This window comes from Cariama cristata, unplaced genomic scaffold (assembly GCF_000690535.1).
Source record: "Cariama cristata isolate BGI_N322 unplaced genomic scaffold, ASM69053v1 scaffold27638, whole genome shotgun sequence".
Taxonomy (NCBI): Eukaryota; Metazoa; Chordata; class Aves; order Cariamiformes; family Cariamidae; genus Cariama; species Cariama cristata.
Genome location: NW_009631137.1, coordinates 4,749 through 25,055, shown reverse-complemented (window position 1 = coordinate 25,055; position 20,307 = coordinate 4,749). Strand labels below are relative to the sequence as shown.

Sequence of the window (20,307 nt, the reverse complement as noted above, 5' to 3'; positions counted from 1 at the left end):
ACAAAATATACAAACAATATTTGTGTAATTACACATGTAAATAAAATGTCACTTTCCTTAAAATTATACTTCCAAGTGCTATGCCTACCAGACAAATCTGACCAATGACAGACAGAGAAACTGTGCAGCACATATTACATTAATATTTGCATATCAATAATATTTAAGCTCAGCCAGCTCAGCCATGTTTGCAAAGCATTTGTTTTCATTATTTATGAGTGACAGTAAATGAATATTTAGTCATAAATGATGACTGTAAAGTCTGAGCCAAATTTGCAATCAGAATACACTTGAAGTCCAGTGCAGTCTCTGACTGTTTTATGTAGGCAGTCAGGCAGCTTTAATCTTGCACTGAACAGAGAATAATATAGCCTTCAAACTACTAAAATCAACATAGTTTCAGAAAGACTTCAAGACTTTGATTCATCTTGCAATAAATTCTTTCTGGGCAAGGGTAAATTTTACACTGTGAGACCTCAAATAAGCTGCTTTCAGGCAAGTCAAAGAACAAAAATTATCCACAGACATGACATATTAACTAACTATAAGCTGGAAGTACAGTAAAGAAAACTACCAGTGTCTCTCAGAATTCCTACAAGCAGAGACTGGTGGGACAACAAAATTAGCTGATTTTAATTACTTGTAATAACAAATTCACCTAGCTGTACTGAACATCAAAGAGGGAACAGGCAAGCAATGAAAGTAAGTGCAAAAAATCAGGACTAATCATTTTCCCTATGAAAACACCTATTCATTTTACAGCCTATTTGAACAGTGTTTCATTATTTCCAGCAAAAATGGCACACAGTAAAATAATTTTGCTGCAGAATTTCAGATTGCTATAAACTTTTATTACCATGTCATAGTCCTTCAAGGTATCCATGGCTCTTACTGAGAATTCAATGCATAACAGACTTTCAGGAACAATGTTCATTCCTACGTATCTATTTAGTAGTTCTAGTGCAGAAAAAGCTTACAGTAGGAAGCAAAGATAAAATATATATACCTAAAACCCCTGGGATTTAAAATTGCCAGCATTTTCAAAGCTGGCTGTATTAATCTGCAAGATGCTTTTGCTGTTTTTATGTGAAATTGCTCTGAAAAATACAAACCTTCAAGCTGGAAAGAGAACAGTTGTCTAACCTTTGTAAACCCTGAGACAATTACACTGTCTGCAGATGCAGCCATCATCCATACTAAACTGAGGAATTTGTTGACCTTTTAGCTTCAGCTGTTACCTTGTCATAGACTTTGCAAATATCTTCCCACGGTACATACTTCTAGTAAATAATACTGAAAACATGATCCTTGAGGGCAAGATTACAAAGTTTAGAATTACTTGAATTCTATTACTTCTACTAGAGAGCATTCTAAAACTATAGGATTACTCCTGTGGAACAAGAGAGGTTTCACAATCATACCATCAATTATTCAGCCGGTGTGTATTCTTCCTTGTTATATTATTTGCAGTAAGATTTACTTTGCACAGCCTGCCAAAAGTAGTTTTTACTCTATTTATATAAACTCAACTTTGAAAATCATCATTGTTTTTAAAAATTGATGTAATACAGTAAAAATAACATAAATCAAGACTTAGAGAATGCAGAACAAATTTATTCAAATAGCTGAAAAGATATTACAGGTCACAGTATTTTACTTTATTAAATATCAACTCACTTTGTACACTAAATTCCTACAAAAATTTATATGGGAACACAATTTGTTCCTTATTCCCGTGTTGCACAAAGTTTAGCAGAAGCCTTTGTAAAATCAGGGATTAAAAGATCACTCTTCCTCATTTTACTCATCCCAGTATATCACTGGTGAGTTTAATTTTTTTTTTTTCAAATGAAGCTGAAACTCTAGTCTTTGTTCACTGCCAATTTTTGGTAAACTATGTGTTTGGTGCATCAAAGACTTCCCTCTGCTTCAGCTAAATATTATTGAATTCAGTTCTCTCAATCCAGGATATTCAGTCAGGCTTTGAAACAACAAGAAGCAATGGAATATTATGCATCTTCAGAGTATGTACAAGTCAATGCACCAGCTATTTCATTACTATGTTCTGACTACAACCATTTCAAATAATGATTTGTAGTATCAGTGTTGGTTTAAAGCAATGCTATGTATTGAGGTTTGAGCATACATGCTGTTTGTAAAGGGTTTATAATAAAAGTTTCTGGGCATCAAAACCAAAAGAAAGTACCTCTCAAAAAATTATCTAGACATTTTAATAGTATTAAAGAATCTTAAAAGCCTAAAAATCACATTCTTCAACCATATAATTAAAAAAAAAAAATGTAAAGAAATCTAACTCAGAATTCTGAGCCATGATCCCTAACTAACATTTTAGACTGCGTTTTAAGGCACTTTCTAAAGTGCATTTCTGTTTCCCCCAAAAACACAGAATCCTACTGTAGAACCCAGCAGACCATATACTGATTCCACACAGTAATTTCCACAGTAATGTCACAAATGATGTGAGGAATACCATTTCAACCTGCTGCCCAGCTGGAGCTAAGGAGAGACAGGCTTATGAAACCAGTGTTTCTCGTAACTGATGAATCACCAGGATTAGTTTACCTTTTCCGTTCAGTTTCTGGAACAAATTTCAATGAAGATTTTAAAGTTTATAAAGAATGAGTGGTCTTTTCTGCAGGTTTTTACACTTGCTTCTGTGCTTAATAAATCAAAATATCTCCTGGCTGTTTTCATTGAAGGGCAAGGGAACCTACAGAATAGTGGCACATGGAAAGAACAAGAAAGGAAATGAAAGGTCTGCGAAAGACTGAAATCTGAAATGGAATAAGCCAGATATGGAATGGAGAATGTCAAAAGAAAGGGGAGTTCACTAATAAAGAAGCAAATGGAACAAGGGAATAAATGCCCTATACCTCAGACTTGCCATTGCTGCTCAGGAGAAGAAACAAGCAGGTATGCTGAAGTAGCACCTCTCCCACCCAGCAGCTACAACTTGATTACAACCTCTCATCCTTGCTCAACTCATTGCAGATTTCTAAAGTCCATGGACACAGCGCAGCAGAGCAAGTGTAAAGCCTAGTGCACTTTTCACTGACTGTCCTTGTCTACTCCCCGTGACTACAAATACCCAGCCAAGTAGAACATTGAAAAACTGGCATGCCTAGTACTTTGCATCGAGTACAGCATTACAGCTATCAATGGTTGCCAGAGAGAAGTCTATTCACAGCAGAGATGTCAGCACCCAGCAGCATCTTTGGCTGAATACAATGGCAGAGATCTACATGTGCTCTTTCATATGTAAAGAGTAGATTCTCTGTAGTACACAGGAACAGCACAGAGCAAGAAGTTTCACAAGGTCATTGCCCTTGCTGCACCTGTTGCAGAAACATATTAAAAACTTGTGTATTTTCAGCATTCTTATTTTAGGCATTCTCAGAACCACTGGAATTTACAACAGCACTGTAGAACAAACTAGGAAAGCATCAGGAATTTTAAAAATTTTTATTTACTAAACTTCTCCTTCCTATGTTGTCATGATCCCAAATTAAGAGAGAAATATTTTATTTCAGACTGGGGTTTTCTTTGCCTCAAAGTACCCGCGGTTCACACATATGCAAAGGAGGACACAACAGCTGTGTCTGCAAAACCTAGCATTTGGATAGTGGGTATTATCCAAGTCTACTCTGTTGGTTGTTGTTTCTTTTTTGGTTTGGGCTTTTTTGTTTAGATGTGGGACAAATAAGTCTCTTGTTCTAACACAGACTGGAAAATAGAGTGTTCCAAAGGTACTATATTAAAACAGTATCTTCCTATATCCCTTTTTTGCCTTCAACCTGCTTCAAGGTGGATAAAGCATAAGAATTATAGTAAGTCACAACAAGCACTGCATTGTCTGCACTCCTGGACTGCACTAATAGTTGCAGCATTTGGGGCAAGAGTCTGTCTCATCAATTTCCATGCACGTTACTCAGTGTCACTGGATGCTCACCACGCTGAGGGTGGTGAGGCAGTGGCAGAGGTTGCCCAGAGAAGCTGTGGATGCCCCATCCTGGAAGTGTTCAAGGCCAGGTTGGATGGGGCTTTGAGCAACCTGGTCTGGTGAGAGGTGTCCCTGCCTGTGGCAGGGGGCTTGGAACCAGGTAATCTTTAAAGGTCCCTTCCAACCCAAACTATTCTATGATTCTATGATTCTGTGATGCCTGTGCTTTCAATTCTTCCCTAGGGTTTCCTGTCTTCCTCTTCACTACAAAGACATTTCAGGTACCTGCCCATCATCCCCCTTCTTATTACTACCATTGGAAAGCGCTAGCCAAAGCACAAATGCAGACTACTAGATGTTAAAAGACCCTTGATCAGCTTTCACCATCCTGAAGTTTTCAGGCTCAGCTGCTTACTCACCTACTCACTACTGCTGCCGCAACAGAACAGTACCATAGCGCAATTTCAGGTGCAAAGATTTATCTGCATTTGAGATTAATGACACTGATGTCAATTAACAATTCTCCTGACTATTTGCTTTCTAACAGTTGCAATATTGTAGAAAGATATTATCTATGACCACATGTATCACTGGGAATGGCCAATTTAATAGAACCTGAACAACAACTCCATGTGAAAATTCTTGCCCATTCAACTATGTTCCCTTGAAAAAGGTACACACGCTTCAACACAGACATCTTATCCTAAGGAATAAAAGATCCTTAAGCTGCCTGCCATTGTACTTATATTTACTAGTCAGAAAGGTAAATGTATCATCACAGTCAGGAGCCGATACTGAAAGTGGTAAACCTGCAAGCTGAGGCCAAGACAGAGACCTGATGAGAAATCCAAATCCGCTCATCCTGTTATTAGAGGTCACTGAGAGGTAAGAAGTGTAATAAGCCCAGAGGAGCGCTTTTTAAGGTTTCTGGCAGCTTCTTTTCACTTCCTGAGAAGAATTTGACTGGATCTAAACCATATCCTTAAATTTTAAGTTCTAAAGTTTGTAATCATCACTGGAGAACCAAGTTTTATCCCAAACCAGGTAATGCTAAAGGCTTTCTGAGGCAACCACCTGCTCTGCCTGTTCTCATTCTGAGCAGGGAATGAAGGGCAAAACTCTCAAGCAGTGCTGAATCCACTACTTCTGTTTGCTAACAGCTAGCAGAGAGAACACAAGTCTCTTCTACAAACATTTGCAGTTACCTTATAATTTGCTGGTCAAACAGAGAACCAGACAACAATTTTGATGAGTTCTACATTTAGAACAAAGATCAGAGCCTAATGTAAACAAACTTTGGCTGAAATCTGCTAATTAACAGTGACAAGAAATACACCGGCAGGAATCTCAATTTGTCCTAATTTGTACCAACAAAACAACACTGATTTCAGCTGCAGAACTTCTAATTTACCTCATGCAGTTGATGAGAAACTATCCATACATAGCTCTAACTCTATACTGTAAAAAACTAAGATACTATTTTGGAATAGTTCCACTTAGCACATAGTATAGATTTAAGCAAAAGCTAAATCCAGTTTTCAGCTCCACACTAGAAATCCTTTTCTAGCTATATAGTTCTAATGAAAACAGCAGACATCCTTCACAAATAGAAATTATTTTACAGTGGTTTCCAGAACCAGGATCTAGCTTTTTACCAGGCATTTTGCTGCAAGTAGGGCTTGAGACACTATAAGCACTCATACTCTCTCTCAAATGGTTTCTTGCACAAAAAAAGCAAGCAAATAAAAAAAAAATTAAAAAATCAAACCAAACCAAACCAAACAAACCAAAAACCAAACCCAAACAACCCAGACATGAAGATGCTTAGCACTTCCAGCTCATGCTTATTGTAGAAGGAACTGCATGACCGAGCCTGCTGCATGATCAGGCTCTGACATGTATGGAACCAGAAATCCAGCTGAGGAAGGTCTGCAGGCTTCAGTGAGGAACACTCATTTATTCTACTTCAGTAAAGAACCAAAGTGTCACAATAATTTCCATTTGTGTCTCTATTTTGAGGGTTTCTCGCATGTCCTCAACAATTTTACTTAACATATTTTTACAACATGTGAGCTCATAACAAAACTACCATAGCTTCAAATACCTAGTACTTGTACTGAATTAAGTACTATGGCCGGAATGAATAGCATATATCTGAAAAAGTAATTGTGGGCTTCTGCAGTATAGTGGTTATTTTTCTCGTACTTAAAACCAAAAACATAACAACCTGTTTTGCAATAGTGCTTCACACATAATAATCTTGCAAGAAAAAAAAGTAAGGTATAGAACAGTAAATTACAGCCTCATGGTGGGGATTAGATGGCATTATTTCAGGTATATTGACAGAAGAATTATTGCTATCCACAGTGGATTAACTTCTTACAAGTTAATACGCATGTACAAGCCAAACAGAATTTTAATGTGTTGCCTAATTATTAGAATAATTGTGTGAGTTATTCTTGAGTTCATAAAAGTGTATTATTAAACATGAAAATCTGTATCAACTATATATATTAAATTGAAGATGTATCTAAAAACAAACTTCATTTCTACAGTTAAATGTATTCACTTTTTATTAGATTGCAGCAAAGAATGTTGGTTTTATTACAGATCTGTATTTTACAAAGTCCCTCCAAAGACTTCTTTCTATAGAAGTAAAAATATATTTGTATCATTTTTGAGAAAATGATTAGCATGGGACCCTCACTCTAATCTATATTGTGAATTAATTTCTTAAATCTGGACAATCTGTTTTTAAATAAAATGCATGATAAAGTTATTTATGTGCTGAAGAGAACACATCAAGCAAAATTTGTTTGGGTTCAAAGACTTCTCACACTACCTTTATCATGTATTGTGCTTTCCTTGGCTTTCTAAACCTTTTAACCTATGTTACAATTTAATAATCACTATTTAATAATTATAATCATTCCCTTATTAACTGGGTATTTCTTTTCATTCTTCTAAGGCACCCTGTAGTTCAAGACAAGGAAATCTCTTTGTTGATTAGTTATTTAAGACCAGCAACAATAACTATGCTGGAAAGAAAGGTGCTTTGAGAGGATTACATAGAGCTAGTTCTCAACAGCACCAAGCCAAGAGCAGCAAATTACAAACCCAAGTACTTCATTGCATGTAACCAAATTGGCTGGTTGAAATGCTAATTGCCTTTCAGCAAAGCTAAAGGCAGACAGGGGACACTGTGCTTCAGAGAATGACATGCATTTTTTTACCCCACTTCTGCACCATTGTCTTGCTGAGAATTATTCAAAATCTATTCATAAAGGTAGCTCTTTTCCTAACCTTTAAAAATGTGGGAAATTTCTAAAGCTCTGACCAATACCTCAGATCTGTTGGTCTGCCAAACCCATAACAGATGGCTGAATTAAGGCCATGTTAAATCCTTAATGAAGCAAAGCTTGAAACAATTCAGAGCAGTAACATATTGGACCAGTCCAGGATAAGTGACTGAGGAGAAGGAAGTTTCTTTTGCCTTCTGAGAATGAGAATCATAACTGTACTCCAACTGACAAATCTATACTAGATACAAAATGAGATCACCAAACAAAAAGCTCTTGGTATATAAAAAAACATCGCTATAACAATCTGGAGGAAATTCTGTCTTCAACTTGCTGAAAAATCCACAAACACAAAGGCTGTGATGAACATGGAAAGCATCTTCTCTATTCTTCAATTTTGCCAGAGAAATTTAGCCTGGCAAATAAGCCTGTTTAAATAAGTACAACTTCATCTTAATATCAACCTTGATTCAGACTTACAAATTATTTCAGTAAAAGGAATTTAAAGAACTTTAACTAGTTTTATAGGAAATATTCATAAGCCAATCTATGAAACAATGTTCTTCATATTTTAAGCATATTTTAGAACTCCCAGTTTCCAAATTCTTTCTGCAAACAGCCACAAATTCTCATGTATGGAGTAAACTCAATTTGAAAATGTTTATTGACACAAAGTATTTTCCAGACAGATTATTAACTCAAAGAGTGACTTAGGCAAGCGAGGCTTTGCAGAAATAGTATAATTTTTGATTCAATAATTTTTTTCAGAGTAAAAAAAGTTACAGTGATTCCACTTGGAATAAGATAAATGGCATCTAACATTGATTTTTCCTGACAATTTTTTTTTTTTCTACAAAACAGTAATATAGCTCCTATTAGAGAGACATAAATCTTGAATTTCTGGAACTATGACAAATGCCTAGAATACACAGCAATGGTTCTGCAAGTTTCAATTTGATGATAGAGATGTTATATAGCATCTGAGTCTTAATACACACCGAAAGAAGTATTCAGGTACTACGTATGCTTATTTCTAGTGAGGAAAACTGTTATATTCACCATTATATACAACAGTGACTATACGTGAATCAGCCAGTCTTGTAGAGCTGAAACACAAGCACAATTTCTACAAATGAGTAAAACCAATCAATAGGATTACCCATGTAAAAATAGGTATATATCTTTAGGAGGTCAAGTCCTAACACTCCCTGAGCGAAGAATTTCAGCATGTTCTTTGTATCTTGTCTTGCCTACCTACATTTTTGTAGTTCTTAGTAAACAATTAAATTGACCCAATACCAACAACACACTGGAAGAGGCTGGCCAAGAAAGAAAAAACATCAGAGAACAGGGTTATCCAGCAATAAAATGAAGCTAAATTGGATCAGATACACTATCCCAAATAATAGCAAGAGTTGGATATACAGTTTACTGTTTTGATACTTCCAAAAACACCTTACGCTAAAGAAAACTTTACATGTAGTTGAAACAAATTTTAATTCTCCCTTTCTTTGAAGTGTGACACAAGGACATGCTTTTCCATCATATTTTCAATGAAACATTCTAAAATTAAAGTTTTGTTAAGCTTACAGACCATTGCTACGTAATTTTAAAAATATAATAATTAATAATGACCTCATCATTACCATGTTGTAATTCTGAACAACTATGGTAGTTGTGTAACAATAACAGAGGTGATTTGTGGGTCACCAATATTTTTCTCCCAATTTGCCATAAATTGTTTGTACTCCATGACTGAGATCCTTACAAACCTCTGTAGTGGTATTCTTCTGCTATGCACTAAAGGTATATGCTTTCATAGCTTTTCCAATAGTTCAGTTTCAGTCATCGTATTCATGTGTTAAGCAAAATACTCATGTAAGCACTTGCAGACTTAAGCACTTTTTTTAATGGAACTCCAAAAGCAAATAAAATCCCTGGAAGACAATAAGTTTAAATAACAGAATTCCATGCATATTATAGATTATAATGACAGGTTAGGATTTAGACTTGATTCTGAAAATTTCATTCAAATAAAGCTCACAACAATTTCCAATGGAAGTACTGCACTGTAAGTTTGAATGCATATGGATCAATCTCATTCACTAGTATCAACTCTTTAAAACTCATCCAGCATTATTTTTCAGCTTTAAAAACGCTGACAACACAAATAAACTTCCCAGCGCTAGTTCTCACAAAAGCAAGTATCATTTTTCCCATTGATTTCCATGTGACCAGGACACAAACCACAACTACAAGCTAATAAGCATGTGCTCCCATTAGTGATGTTAATTAGTTCACTCAGATGCAAATTTAGTAAATACCATTGATTTCTTCATGTAAAGTTATAAAAACACAAAAGTGTATTAGAAAGCTAGTAAAGCACAAAACTGTATGTTAGAAATCAATAACAGCATAAATATTGGTAATAACAACAAATTAGAAAACAAAAGTTGTACAGCCTTGAAATGTGTTAGCTTTTACATTATCAAATATTTGGCCATTTCAATTTGAACCCTAATAAGCCACAAATTATTTTAATTCTTGAGGAATCTGGTTCTCCTTTCCACGTGGAAACACTGAATACGTTTAGTAGGAGAAAGCTTGTTTTAGGCTTAAGGGACAAATAGACCAAATATATCACATTCTACCTTCAGTTACTAAACTGCCCTCATAGTAGATTCTCCCAATGCTTAGTATTTAACCAAAAACTCATTCTAGAAGATGTTTGTGAAGTATTATCAGAAAAAACACTTTCAGTTTCTATATAACACATAAGATTTTTTTAAAATCACGTGTTATTTCACATCACATTATAGACTCATTAAAAAACAATGATTGATGTTTGGCAAGCAGTTCCGTATACATTCGATCTTAACTTTATCTGGGCTAGCCAGTGTGAATTATGCAATGCCTTATACAGAATCAGCATATCAAAAGCAAGAAGCACAAGCAATATTTCCAATAGTAATCACTTACATGTCATATTTTAATTATTAACATGTTTAAAACTCATTCCTTATCAGATGATGATTTGGAAAATTTGTTCTACTTTTAACTCACTCTCCTTTGCAATACACAATTCATACGCAGCTCCTCCGGTTCTTTTATTGTCACCTCCTTTAAACAGCTAAATAAATGTTTTGCGCCTTTTTGAGAGTTAAAAATTGCCAGCTAGGACACTTCAGACTGTCTTTCATCCTGATACGATCCCCTAAGAATAGGATTTTCCATTGGAAAGACTATTGTCTCCACCTGCCCTGCTCTGCACAGCAGAAAGAGGAGCTGCTGGAACAACAGAAACCTTAGCAGACTCTTACAATCCAGCAGCCACTCATGGGTGAGCAACACGCTTGCTGTCTGCCACTGCTTAAACCCATCCCTGCTGCAACAGGTGCTGCCGGCAGAACCATTGAGCTGGACAGTGAACCTCTCTGCAGCTGATACAGGATGCTTCCAAACCAATTACCACCTCAAAGAGAGAGACAACAAACCTACCTAGACCCGGGGACATGGACATCCGCGTCTTCTGGACGCAGCCGGCCGCCTGCACACTCTCTGTCACTCACGCATTATGCATTCCCCTCTCCTACTCCTCCCTCCGCTCCGCGCAGCGGTCAGCACTCTCCTCCCTCTCCTGACTCCTGCCGCCTTCCCACTGTGGTGGAGATAAAAGGGGGTGGGATGGAAGAGGACAAAATTTTTTAAAACTCCAGCAATTGCCCCTGTGCTGCTGCAGTTGAGATAGAGCTAGCCCCTCCAGTCACTGCCTCGGCAGTTCCCTCTCTTTGCTAGGAATGCTCTGTTTTATTACTGGAGGCAGCAAAACTGGCAGGTTTTCTTACTGGATTATGACAGATTTTCGATTCAAGTCCTCAGCTCAACCAGGACATGCAGCTCATCTTAATTCACAGCTATTCAGTGCTCAGCAAGAAGAAACAATTTCCAATCCTGGATCAAGCGTTCTGGACTCAGTAATTTCTCTGACTAATACCACATTCACATTTTATGGTCACCACCATTCCAAGCAAATCCTGAGCCACGGCAGAGATACAAAGACACAAAGGCGGCACTCGGATCTTGCCAGTGTTGGCCCACAAAGTCCCCAAATGGTAAACAAGTGTCAAAATTCCTACTTATCTAATAAATGTTGATGCATCTAAGCCCCAAAACATAGAAAATGTTGGATTTTGATGGAATTTCACTTAGTCCCACTCACATGGTCTTCACTATGTTTCCAGAATGTGTAAGATAGCTACTAGATCTTAAAAACGCTATTGCAAATGAAAGCAGCAGCAGCAGAATTTCATGTAGCTGAACCCAGTTACAGCCAATAAGACTCCCACACTGCCTGCATCTCTCATACAAATTGAAACCATTCTACCAAATTTTACAAAAGCACCAATCCCAAGGAAATCCAACTCCCAATACATTCCTAGTCCACAACTGCACACAACCACATATCAGGTACTCTGAGCTTGCCAGATCCTGTCAGGGTTTTTATTTATCCCAAATCCTCAGACTGTTCTGTCAAAACAGTACTCCTAAGTAGCTCAAAAAATCATACCTCTGACACATCTCGGTGCAAAAGCAATGTAACAACCAACATGCATTTAACGTGAAACTTGACAGATGCATTTTTTAAAATCCTGAATTGCTTATTAGCATTGAATACACAGAATCTATTGTAAATGACTACTTTAATACATATTAGCATATACGTATTTAGAAACAAATCCAAATATAACTCTAGCCTAATTTTAGATACTAATACTCACAGCTTTATTTCACAGATAGGGCATTTACAGAAAAGGCGGAGGGCAATGTTAAGCACAAAATAGGATTCTGCCCTGAATGAAAGCAGAATGATTCTTACCTTTGCAATAGTTTACTGAGAAGTCATGCATTTCAAGGGGGCTTCCTTTGCTTTGTTTTTAATTTATTTGGAGCATATGGAAAAAGCAATCACAGTGATAGAAATCAGAGAGGGAGGAAGCACTGATTCTGCTAAGAATAATATAATCTTTGCATATAGAAGGGAGGAAGGAATACAGCACTGAAGTATTAGGGCCAAAAAAATGACAGGATCTAGAAGACTCTATGCCTTCGGCTAGCATTAGCCTGGTCACTACATCAGCACTGTGTTGACCTACGGGGATCACAATTCGGGAATGACATAAACAAACAGAAAAGCAAAGAAGATGCTAGAGAATGATGAAAGGTTTGAAAAATTACTTAGTAAAAGACTCAAAGACCCCAAGAAGTATTTTGTTTATAAAAGTAATGCTTCAAAGTAGAAAGCGTTCCACCTAACATCAGCCATCCAGTCTAAGCTTGTCACTTAGTAGGATGGGACGGACTACCTCTAAAAGGTGCTTATTTCTCTCCTCTGACTAAACAGGGAGTCCAAATGACTACAGACTACCACCTAACTTTTGGATAATGAGATTAGGTTAATGTTAGGTAAGATGAATCTCTGGATTTACTCCATGTACAGCTACAGAGAAAATGAACCTTGATAACCAAAAATCTGTAGTATAACAAATAAAGGCATAGGTGATCTAATATGCAGAGGCAAAAGTGGACAATAATAATCAGAATAAACTCCAGTTTTTAAGAGTGAAGGAAACAATCCACTGAAATGACTCACCAAACATTATAATCACATATCTTTTTTAAAAAACCCCACAAGTGTACTTTTTTCTTCTAGAAGGCTATTCTGTGCACCTAAGAGGAAATCAGGTAGACATGTATGATAACCTGTGTTATATGTCTGACCACTTCTTGCAGTAGTCCAACCTGGGTTTATTTATGAACAGATTTTTGGATCAAGACTTTATTATGCATTATTCCCATGCACCAACCCCAGTTTTTCTGCACAGAAAGGAGAGCAAGAAGAAACCCTTCAAAAGACCATGCTATTAGCTGCTGAATTTTGCATTAGACAGAACTTAATGTGTGACTATGAGAGATAAGTAGTATGTTTTTCAATACCATACCATTATAATTTTCCTATCTCAGCCTCACATTCCAGATCGCATACTGGATCTCTGGATCAACAGGTGGAAAGGATGCTTGAGGTATAAGATTCTTTTTATCTTTTATTCCATAATTTTGTTTCATCTTATATAAATTACTTCATATTGTCCTTTTGTTGTCCAGTTTCTGTGGGAAGTTTGGCTGCACCCAACAGATGTCAAGCTGCTGAGTATCAGAGGGGCTGCTTTAATAGCCATCAGTTCGCAATTACAGCAGACCTCAGCACATTAAATGTTGCTAATTACTGAGCTACAAAACAAAAGCAAGAGCAAGAACTCAGACTCAGTCTCCCTAATTCACATGGCTACTTTCATGAAGGCTTTCAACAAAGCTGCATTCAGATCCAAAATGACTGTGGCTTTTGCTGTCTCCCACTCAACACATGGTACTCCATGTTTTCTCTCGATCCCTGAGGATTTCCCGATTACTCTTTCGCATTTTCAACATACCACTCCACAGACCCATGCTTCCCTTTGTTACAGAGGAGGATGAGACAGCTCCCATGGGATTTTGCCAATGGTGCTCCTCAACCAGCTGGAAGGATGTTGGTGACTGACATAGGACACTCCATACTCACTTTTAACAACTCAGCATGCTGCTCACACAGCACTCTGACCCCTTATAAACATGACGGATAAACAATCAGGCCTGGTATTGGACCTACAATAGACCTGGCATTGCACAGAAATATGCCGCCAGGTCAGCCTTAAATTCTGTTTTCAATAAAAGCAGTAAATAAGGTGTACTAAGTACAGCCCTCAATTCTTTCTTTGTTTGGATTTCCTTTGTTCTGAATTCATTGAAACTCTGCAAGTTAAAAATGGCTCTGCCGCGAGTAAACCAATATTGAAAGCAGCAGCAATAGAATCAATGGACTCCAGTTTGTTTGTTTGTTTTGAAATCTTGCCTTTTCCCTTTATTGGCATCGTCTGAAAGGAAAGACCAGAGAAGAGGGAATTAGAAGAAGAAACAAATCCCTGAGAAGGAAAGCAGAACTTAAAGGAGCAAGAAGAAAAAAATCCAAACAAAGGGTTTCAGAAAGGAGTATTTTCTCTTCTTCTTTAAATTTTTGCTTCTATTAAGGAAGATTTTTGTGTCTTATGAAGGCCATTTGGTTTTCAATCACAGGTATTGCAATCTTAATCTACTAGTATTAGAAAGCAAAAATAAATGCCGATAATAAAATTTTCTGAATATCCATAAATGCCACTAAAATTGAGATTTGTTTATGCCTGTGGCATCCAAGCTTCAAAATTCTGGGCTAAGCACTTATTTGGATGCAAGTTGCAAACAAGGAGATTCCGATAATTTTGAAATTTCAGTCCTGCACAGATTTCCACATTGCCGTATCACCTTTTCCGGTACTTCAGCTGAAGCAGATTGAGTTACTCAGAATGAGGAACATTAAGCATGTGCATAGCTCTTCCACAGATCAATCCTTAAGTAAAATACACCAGACACAAGTTAACTTTACTTATTTCCTGTTTATTAATGAATCACTTCCAATATGACACAACACTTCAAAAACACGTAACATCCACCAGACGCTGCTCTGACTAGTTCTAGTGTATAGGCAGAATACTGAGACTGCTCTTGCTCCTCTCTTCACAGAGTAATTGACAAGATACAGATTATTTTCTTGCAAGAAATTCACTTGGTTTTAGTGGTTGGGTTTTTTTTTTCAAAAGTGGATTTTCTTTGAACAACGGACCACGGTGGCGAGCATTTCTGCAAGACAGATCATTTTTAAGAATATTACAGACCACCACAAACACTTATATTCTTCCCGGTGTGGCTGTAGTTGGATATTTGATTCCATATAGGTAACTGATTGCTTGGTTGATGCCTAGGATGCATTCCTCATGTTCTTTCTTATTACTGCTTCTCAACGTGACTCACATTGGGGAGCGGATCTTGCTGGCAGTGTTGATCTACCACTGACTTTGGTAGCAGAGCCTGCAGGGAACTATGTTAAAGGTTATGCTTTGAAAGAGGGCAGAACTGACCAAGACTCATACCAAAGAGGTGTGTTCACCTCAGAGCCTGACTGGTCTGTATTACCAGGCTTCTGACCGCTGTCCTATAGCACCTTATCATCAAGCTTGTGTTGTCTGTTCTTCAAAACGTGAAATGAGGTTTCTGATCACTTTCCTGTTGCCATCTAGCTGTACTCTCTGGAGACTCTTATCCAGCTACCCCACGCCAAAGAAATGCACAACCACTGTCAGGTATCACCTGATGCCTCTTCAGTAGTAGCGGGCACTTGCGCTGCTCTCTTTCCTGAACTGCTCCACGTCCTTCGTGACGGGCTGGGAATGCTTTTATATTAAAATCTTGATTATACTGCATAGCTTCCTGATGAATAAACAAACACATGCAGAAAGAGCACAAAGTAGACAAATACAAACAGTACTAATAATCTGAGAAGACTGAATGACAAAATCTGATATTATGCTTCTGACGCAGTGGCTTATGCCAGACTGGCTGATCCGCAGATGTATGCAGATAAATTCAGGTTTTGATCCTCTATTTTTCAGTGATGTCCAGGATTTAAGAAACTGAAAAATGAGAACTTCCAAGCAGATTGTGCTCTTTTTGGAGAGACAAACATTAATTTGTTTATGCATCCTGCAGTCAGCTTGGCAAAGGTTAACCTTTTTACGGTACAGCTCCTTACTAGTATACTGATAAAGCATGCTGATGTTAATATTTAGAAAGAACTTTTAACTGAAAAAATTGAAGTATTCCTGTTAACAGGAAAAAGGGAAATGTTCCCTGGCATCTGCTCATGGAAGGCTGCTATATTTTAAGACATAACAGCAGAAATGCTATTCATAGAATCATAACCTTTTTATTACTGAACTTAGCTTCACATTTGACAAGACTTTCCCAAAAAATGAGATGACTTGTAGAAAACATCAATTTAAATACGTTCAAGTGTAAAAATATTAACAAATTCATGAGAAAGTAACTTATTTGTTTCAACTTACTGCATCTCAGATTTGGTTGATTTTACTCCAGCGTGCAATTTTGACACAACTTCTGTCATTTTGTGTCATTATAATGACAGAAAAAGAACGCCATCTCTGAAGAGATGGTTTGGTCTTACAATGTTCAGCAGCTCCTCTTGAGCCACAGTGGATGCTTACTGGCTTGTGGGTCACATGAAGAAATAGCGAGATGAGAACTTGGCAAGAACCGTCTGCCTGCTCCTGTCGCACAGTTATTGTTGCTAAATAAATTTGCAGCCTTGTTTCTTCCAATCAAGTGTGTCCAGCTCTTCATTTGCCGCATGTCACTGACAATGTAGATAGCTTCTGATTTGCTGCATACTTTCTCATAAAACGTCATCATCAAAACACACAACTTCAGAGCATGTCAAGCACTAGACTGTATATTCAAAAAGAACGCTTACCAAAAGTGCATCTTTCTGAAGGTAAAACATCTTAAAGTTTTTAAAACTCTCCATAATCTCCTGTACCTAGATTGCTCTTAATTTCCAAGTCCTCAAAAAGTATTTCAGATTAATAAAGTCAAAAGTAAAAAGGATCCAGCTACTGCATACAACTTCACTTGCTTTCCTAATTCACAGATAGGTATTTTGTTTGCTTCCTTTTGAATGAGGAGAAAAAGCTACTTGGAAACACAAACAATTTATGTTTTTCAACTTGAGTTGACTCTTCTCTTTTCTGAAATTCTTTAAGTGAAACATTGAAGTGTTTACTCATTTGTTGCTTATTTTTCCTCCTTGAGATCAAACAGATACTACTTGAGTAAATGTGAAATTAAGTACCCACAATAAATGTAAGCTTCCAATGGAAAGCTGTAAAGCCAGAATTTCTGTCTCAGAAGTAACTATCGTCCATGTTTATGAATTTATTTTCCTGGCTGTGGGGAATCCTGGCATCCAACCTCGCTGTAAAATTGTGTCTACAAAGGGGCACTGGAACATCTTAGCATTCTGATGCTGAGATAATGATCCTGGGGACCGTCAAGCATGTAGAGGAAAAAAAGCCTAACAGCTGCTAATACAGAGGATAACATGTGCTTTTTTCAGAGTTGGTCTGCCAGCGAAAAAGATACAACTACTCTAAAAACATCTGCGTTCAGTTTCATTTACACTTTGTCCTGAACAAAATCTAAGGCCTTCAGGATTTCCTTCTCTTAATGTAATGCTTGATCTGCAACATTTTTAAGCTAATTAAATAACTGTATGCCATTACTTTTTTTTTTTTTAAATGTGACATCTACGAAGTTACCTGTTTATTATCTCTCTCTTCTCTGTGACACCTGAAATTTGAGCACATTATATGCAAGGAGACAGAAAATCAAACCACTATACTGCAAAGCATCCTAAAACAATTGCACATAAAAGTTCTATACATGATTCGTTATTCATTATCTAGGCATTGCAGAAGCCCACATTGATGCGGTAACAACCTTTGATATAAAAATATTCCTAGAAAAACATAACCCATATAACACTGCTATGAAACACACCTTCGCATACCCTTTCAATTTATGGCATTGCAAATCAAAAGCAAGACGCAGTTCATACAAGAAATAAAAATGTTCCAGGAGAAAGTGATATGTGAAGGACAAAGTACTGAAACACATTTACGGTATACAGTATAAATCATATTGTTTAAAATCTGTGTAAGATCAGCTAACTTGAGCCTTTAAAGTTGTTTCCAGTTTGTGCCCACCATGTGTGGCGCTTCCCTGTGGTTTGTTATTTTACTTCAATGGCAGAGGGAGGAAACCAACAAAGCTCAGTAACCATACTGCATAGCACAATGTAACCATGGAAGCATTTGTCCACTTGTCAGAGCCTCTCCAGAACGATTCAGCCATTCATTTCATTGAATCAATATTGAAGCTTTTAAGATTTATTGCTTGAGGGTGGAGGAAAACTAATAAAACAAATTCCTTGTTGCTTCCCATTAAATACATCTTGTCACAGTAGGCATATTAATACCTTGTAAACACTTTACTGATGTCGTGTGGGCTATGTTACTGTCTCTCCTTATGGAGGGATTACTTGTAATGTATTTGCATTAACATGCCTGATACTCATTGAAAGAACTTAAAGGTTTCTGACACGTTCTCCTGTCCTGTATAGAAGCTGAATCGAATAGAAAGACAAAAGTTGTAAGAAAACAGGGGTGGAGGGAATCTGTTTTGAAAGTCATGAAAATGCTCCTGTCAAAGAGTTTCTATGTCTACTAGATCACCCTCTTATTTATGTCATAAACTGGACATTTGTAATCATACTTTAAATGCCTAAAAAAGTTGAATGGGATGATTTATTTTACAAGTACTTTCATATTTGTTAAAATATTCTGTAGTTATCTAAAAATGACAAAGATACAGGCAAAACTGAAACCAGCATATTTGGAATGAAAAACCACCATTTCTTAAGCTCTATACCGATAAATATTCTAGATGACAGACAGTTGTAGTACACGATAAATTTTTCTTTTTTTTTTAATCAACTTTATACTGAAAATTTGAAAGCAAGCATAGCAAGATGTTTACAATTGCAGTACTGTTACTGTTACTAATGTCAGGAGCAAAAAGTATTCATTCAACAGTTTAATTCACACTCGCATGCCATTATAGGTGAAAATTGAAGGCACCTTAAATACACAGTTTAAATACTTATCAATGTAGCAGGCTGTGAATGCCACACCTGCTTGTATATTAAATCTTTTCAAGACTCTGAATCAGATCCTTTACCATGAGATAGTCTCCCCCCTCCTGCTCCCACTCCCTTCTACTACTCCCTCACCCTTTTGTAAAAGCTGTTCAGCATACCCCACTATTCCAGCCGTGAGGAGCTTAAAACAAAGGATGAAAGTAATGCTAGGATACTCCAGACAACTCCCTCGCTTGCCTATAGGCCTCTCTTTACGTGGGAAGAACAGTGGAAGGGTGGAAGAAGAGGCTGCACAGTTGACAGGATTGTACGGGTGTATTGGGGCCTGCGTAAGGGCACTTTCCCACTCAGTGGAATGACATCAAAGGACTGTTTGCCAGTGAAAGCTTTTCTCAGTTGCATCTGTAGGTAGCAACGTACCAATACAGAATACATCTGCAGTAAAAACTCATCTGCCAGCGGGCTTATAACTGAGGGAAGGTCTGTATCAATGAAGATGCAACCATACCTACATAGATCTGACACCAGGAAGGGCAAATTATCAGTACCAAGGAGGCCAAAGAAAGCTCCTGCACAGCTGAAATCCCCATGCTTAAAAAATACCATGTAACATTCAACTGCCTGCTGTTGAATAGGGGAAAACCAGCAAAATCCTTAAGCTTTTTATTTCCAAAATTAAGCAGAAGATTTCACTAAAGTGACAGAAAGCCACAATCTTTTCTACAATCAAGAAAAAAAAGTTGAATAAGCATGCATCTTGGTGCAATAGTATAGTAAAAATTCGATCAGAAACAAGATAAAAAATAAATCAGTATACAGGTTATGGAAGAGGGAACTAGAACACAGACGTTTTAAATGGCACTGTATAAATTATAGGAGATTAAAGACATAAGGGAAAACCACTAGGTCAGCAAGACAATGACAAGTTTAATAACCGTATTTTAAATGTCTGTACCAATCAATTCAAAAGATACAAAAGGAAGTTTAAACTATAAATGCACCCTGACAGCAAACCTAGACAAAACAATGTAAAGGCTGATGTGAGATTTCACTTATCAGGAGGTAAAAGAAACTAATGGAATAAATATGTGATCTTATACAAATAGAGCAATTTGGTTTAATTCTGACAGATTATAAATTTGAATGACAGTAATTGTGCTGGTATAACAGAACTGAACAGTTGGAAGACTTACTTTTTAATCACATTACCATATGGTAAAGACTTAGTGCAATGCTAGTAAGCAGCGCAATGCTGTAAAATGGATTAAAAACTAGCTGGCAGATCTCAAAAAGTGTTCTCCAGCAAAAGATTATGAACGAAATACAAATTTCATTATAAACAAATGAAA

General features: G+C 37.0%; 1 protein-coding gene across 1 annotated transcript in view; it reads right to left on the bottom strand.

Annotated features, from left to right (window-relative positions):
- The window catches only part of LOC104166045 (G-protein coupled receptor 98-like), a gene marked incomplete at its 3' end in the record, with an annotated part of 74,837 nt that extends 58,187 nt beyond the window's left edge, over positions 1-16,650 (bottom strand). Inside the window, exon 1 of the mRNA XM_009705849.1 lies at positions 16,449-16,650. Coding sequence (XP_009704151.1) covers positions 16,449-16,650 — 202 coding nt within the window. The remainder of the gene's footprint in view (positions 1-16,448) is intronic.
- Positions 16,651-20,307: the final 3,657 nt, after the last annotated feature.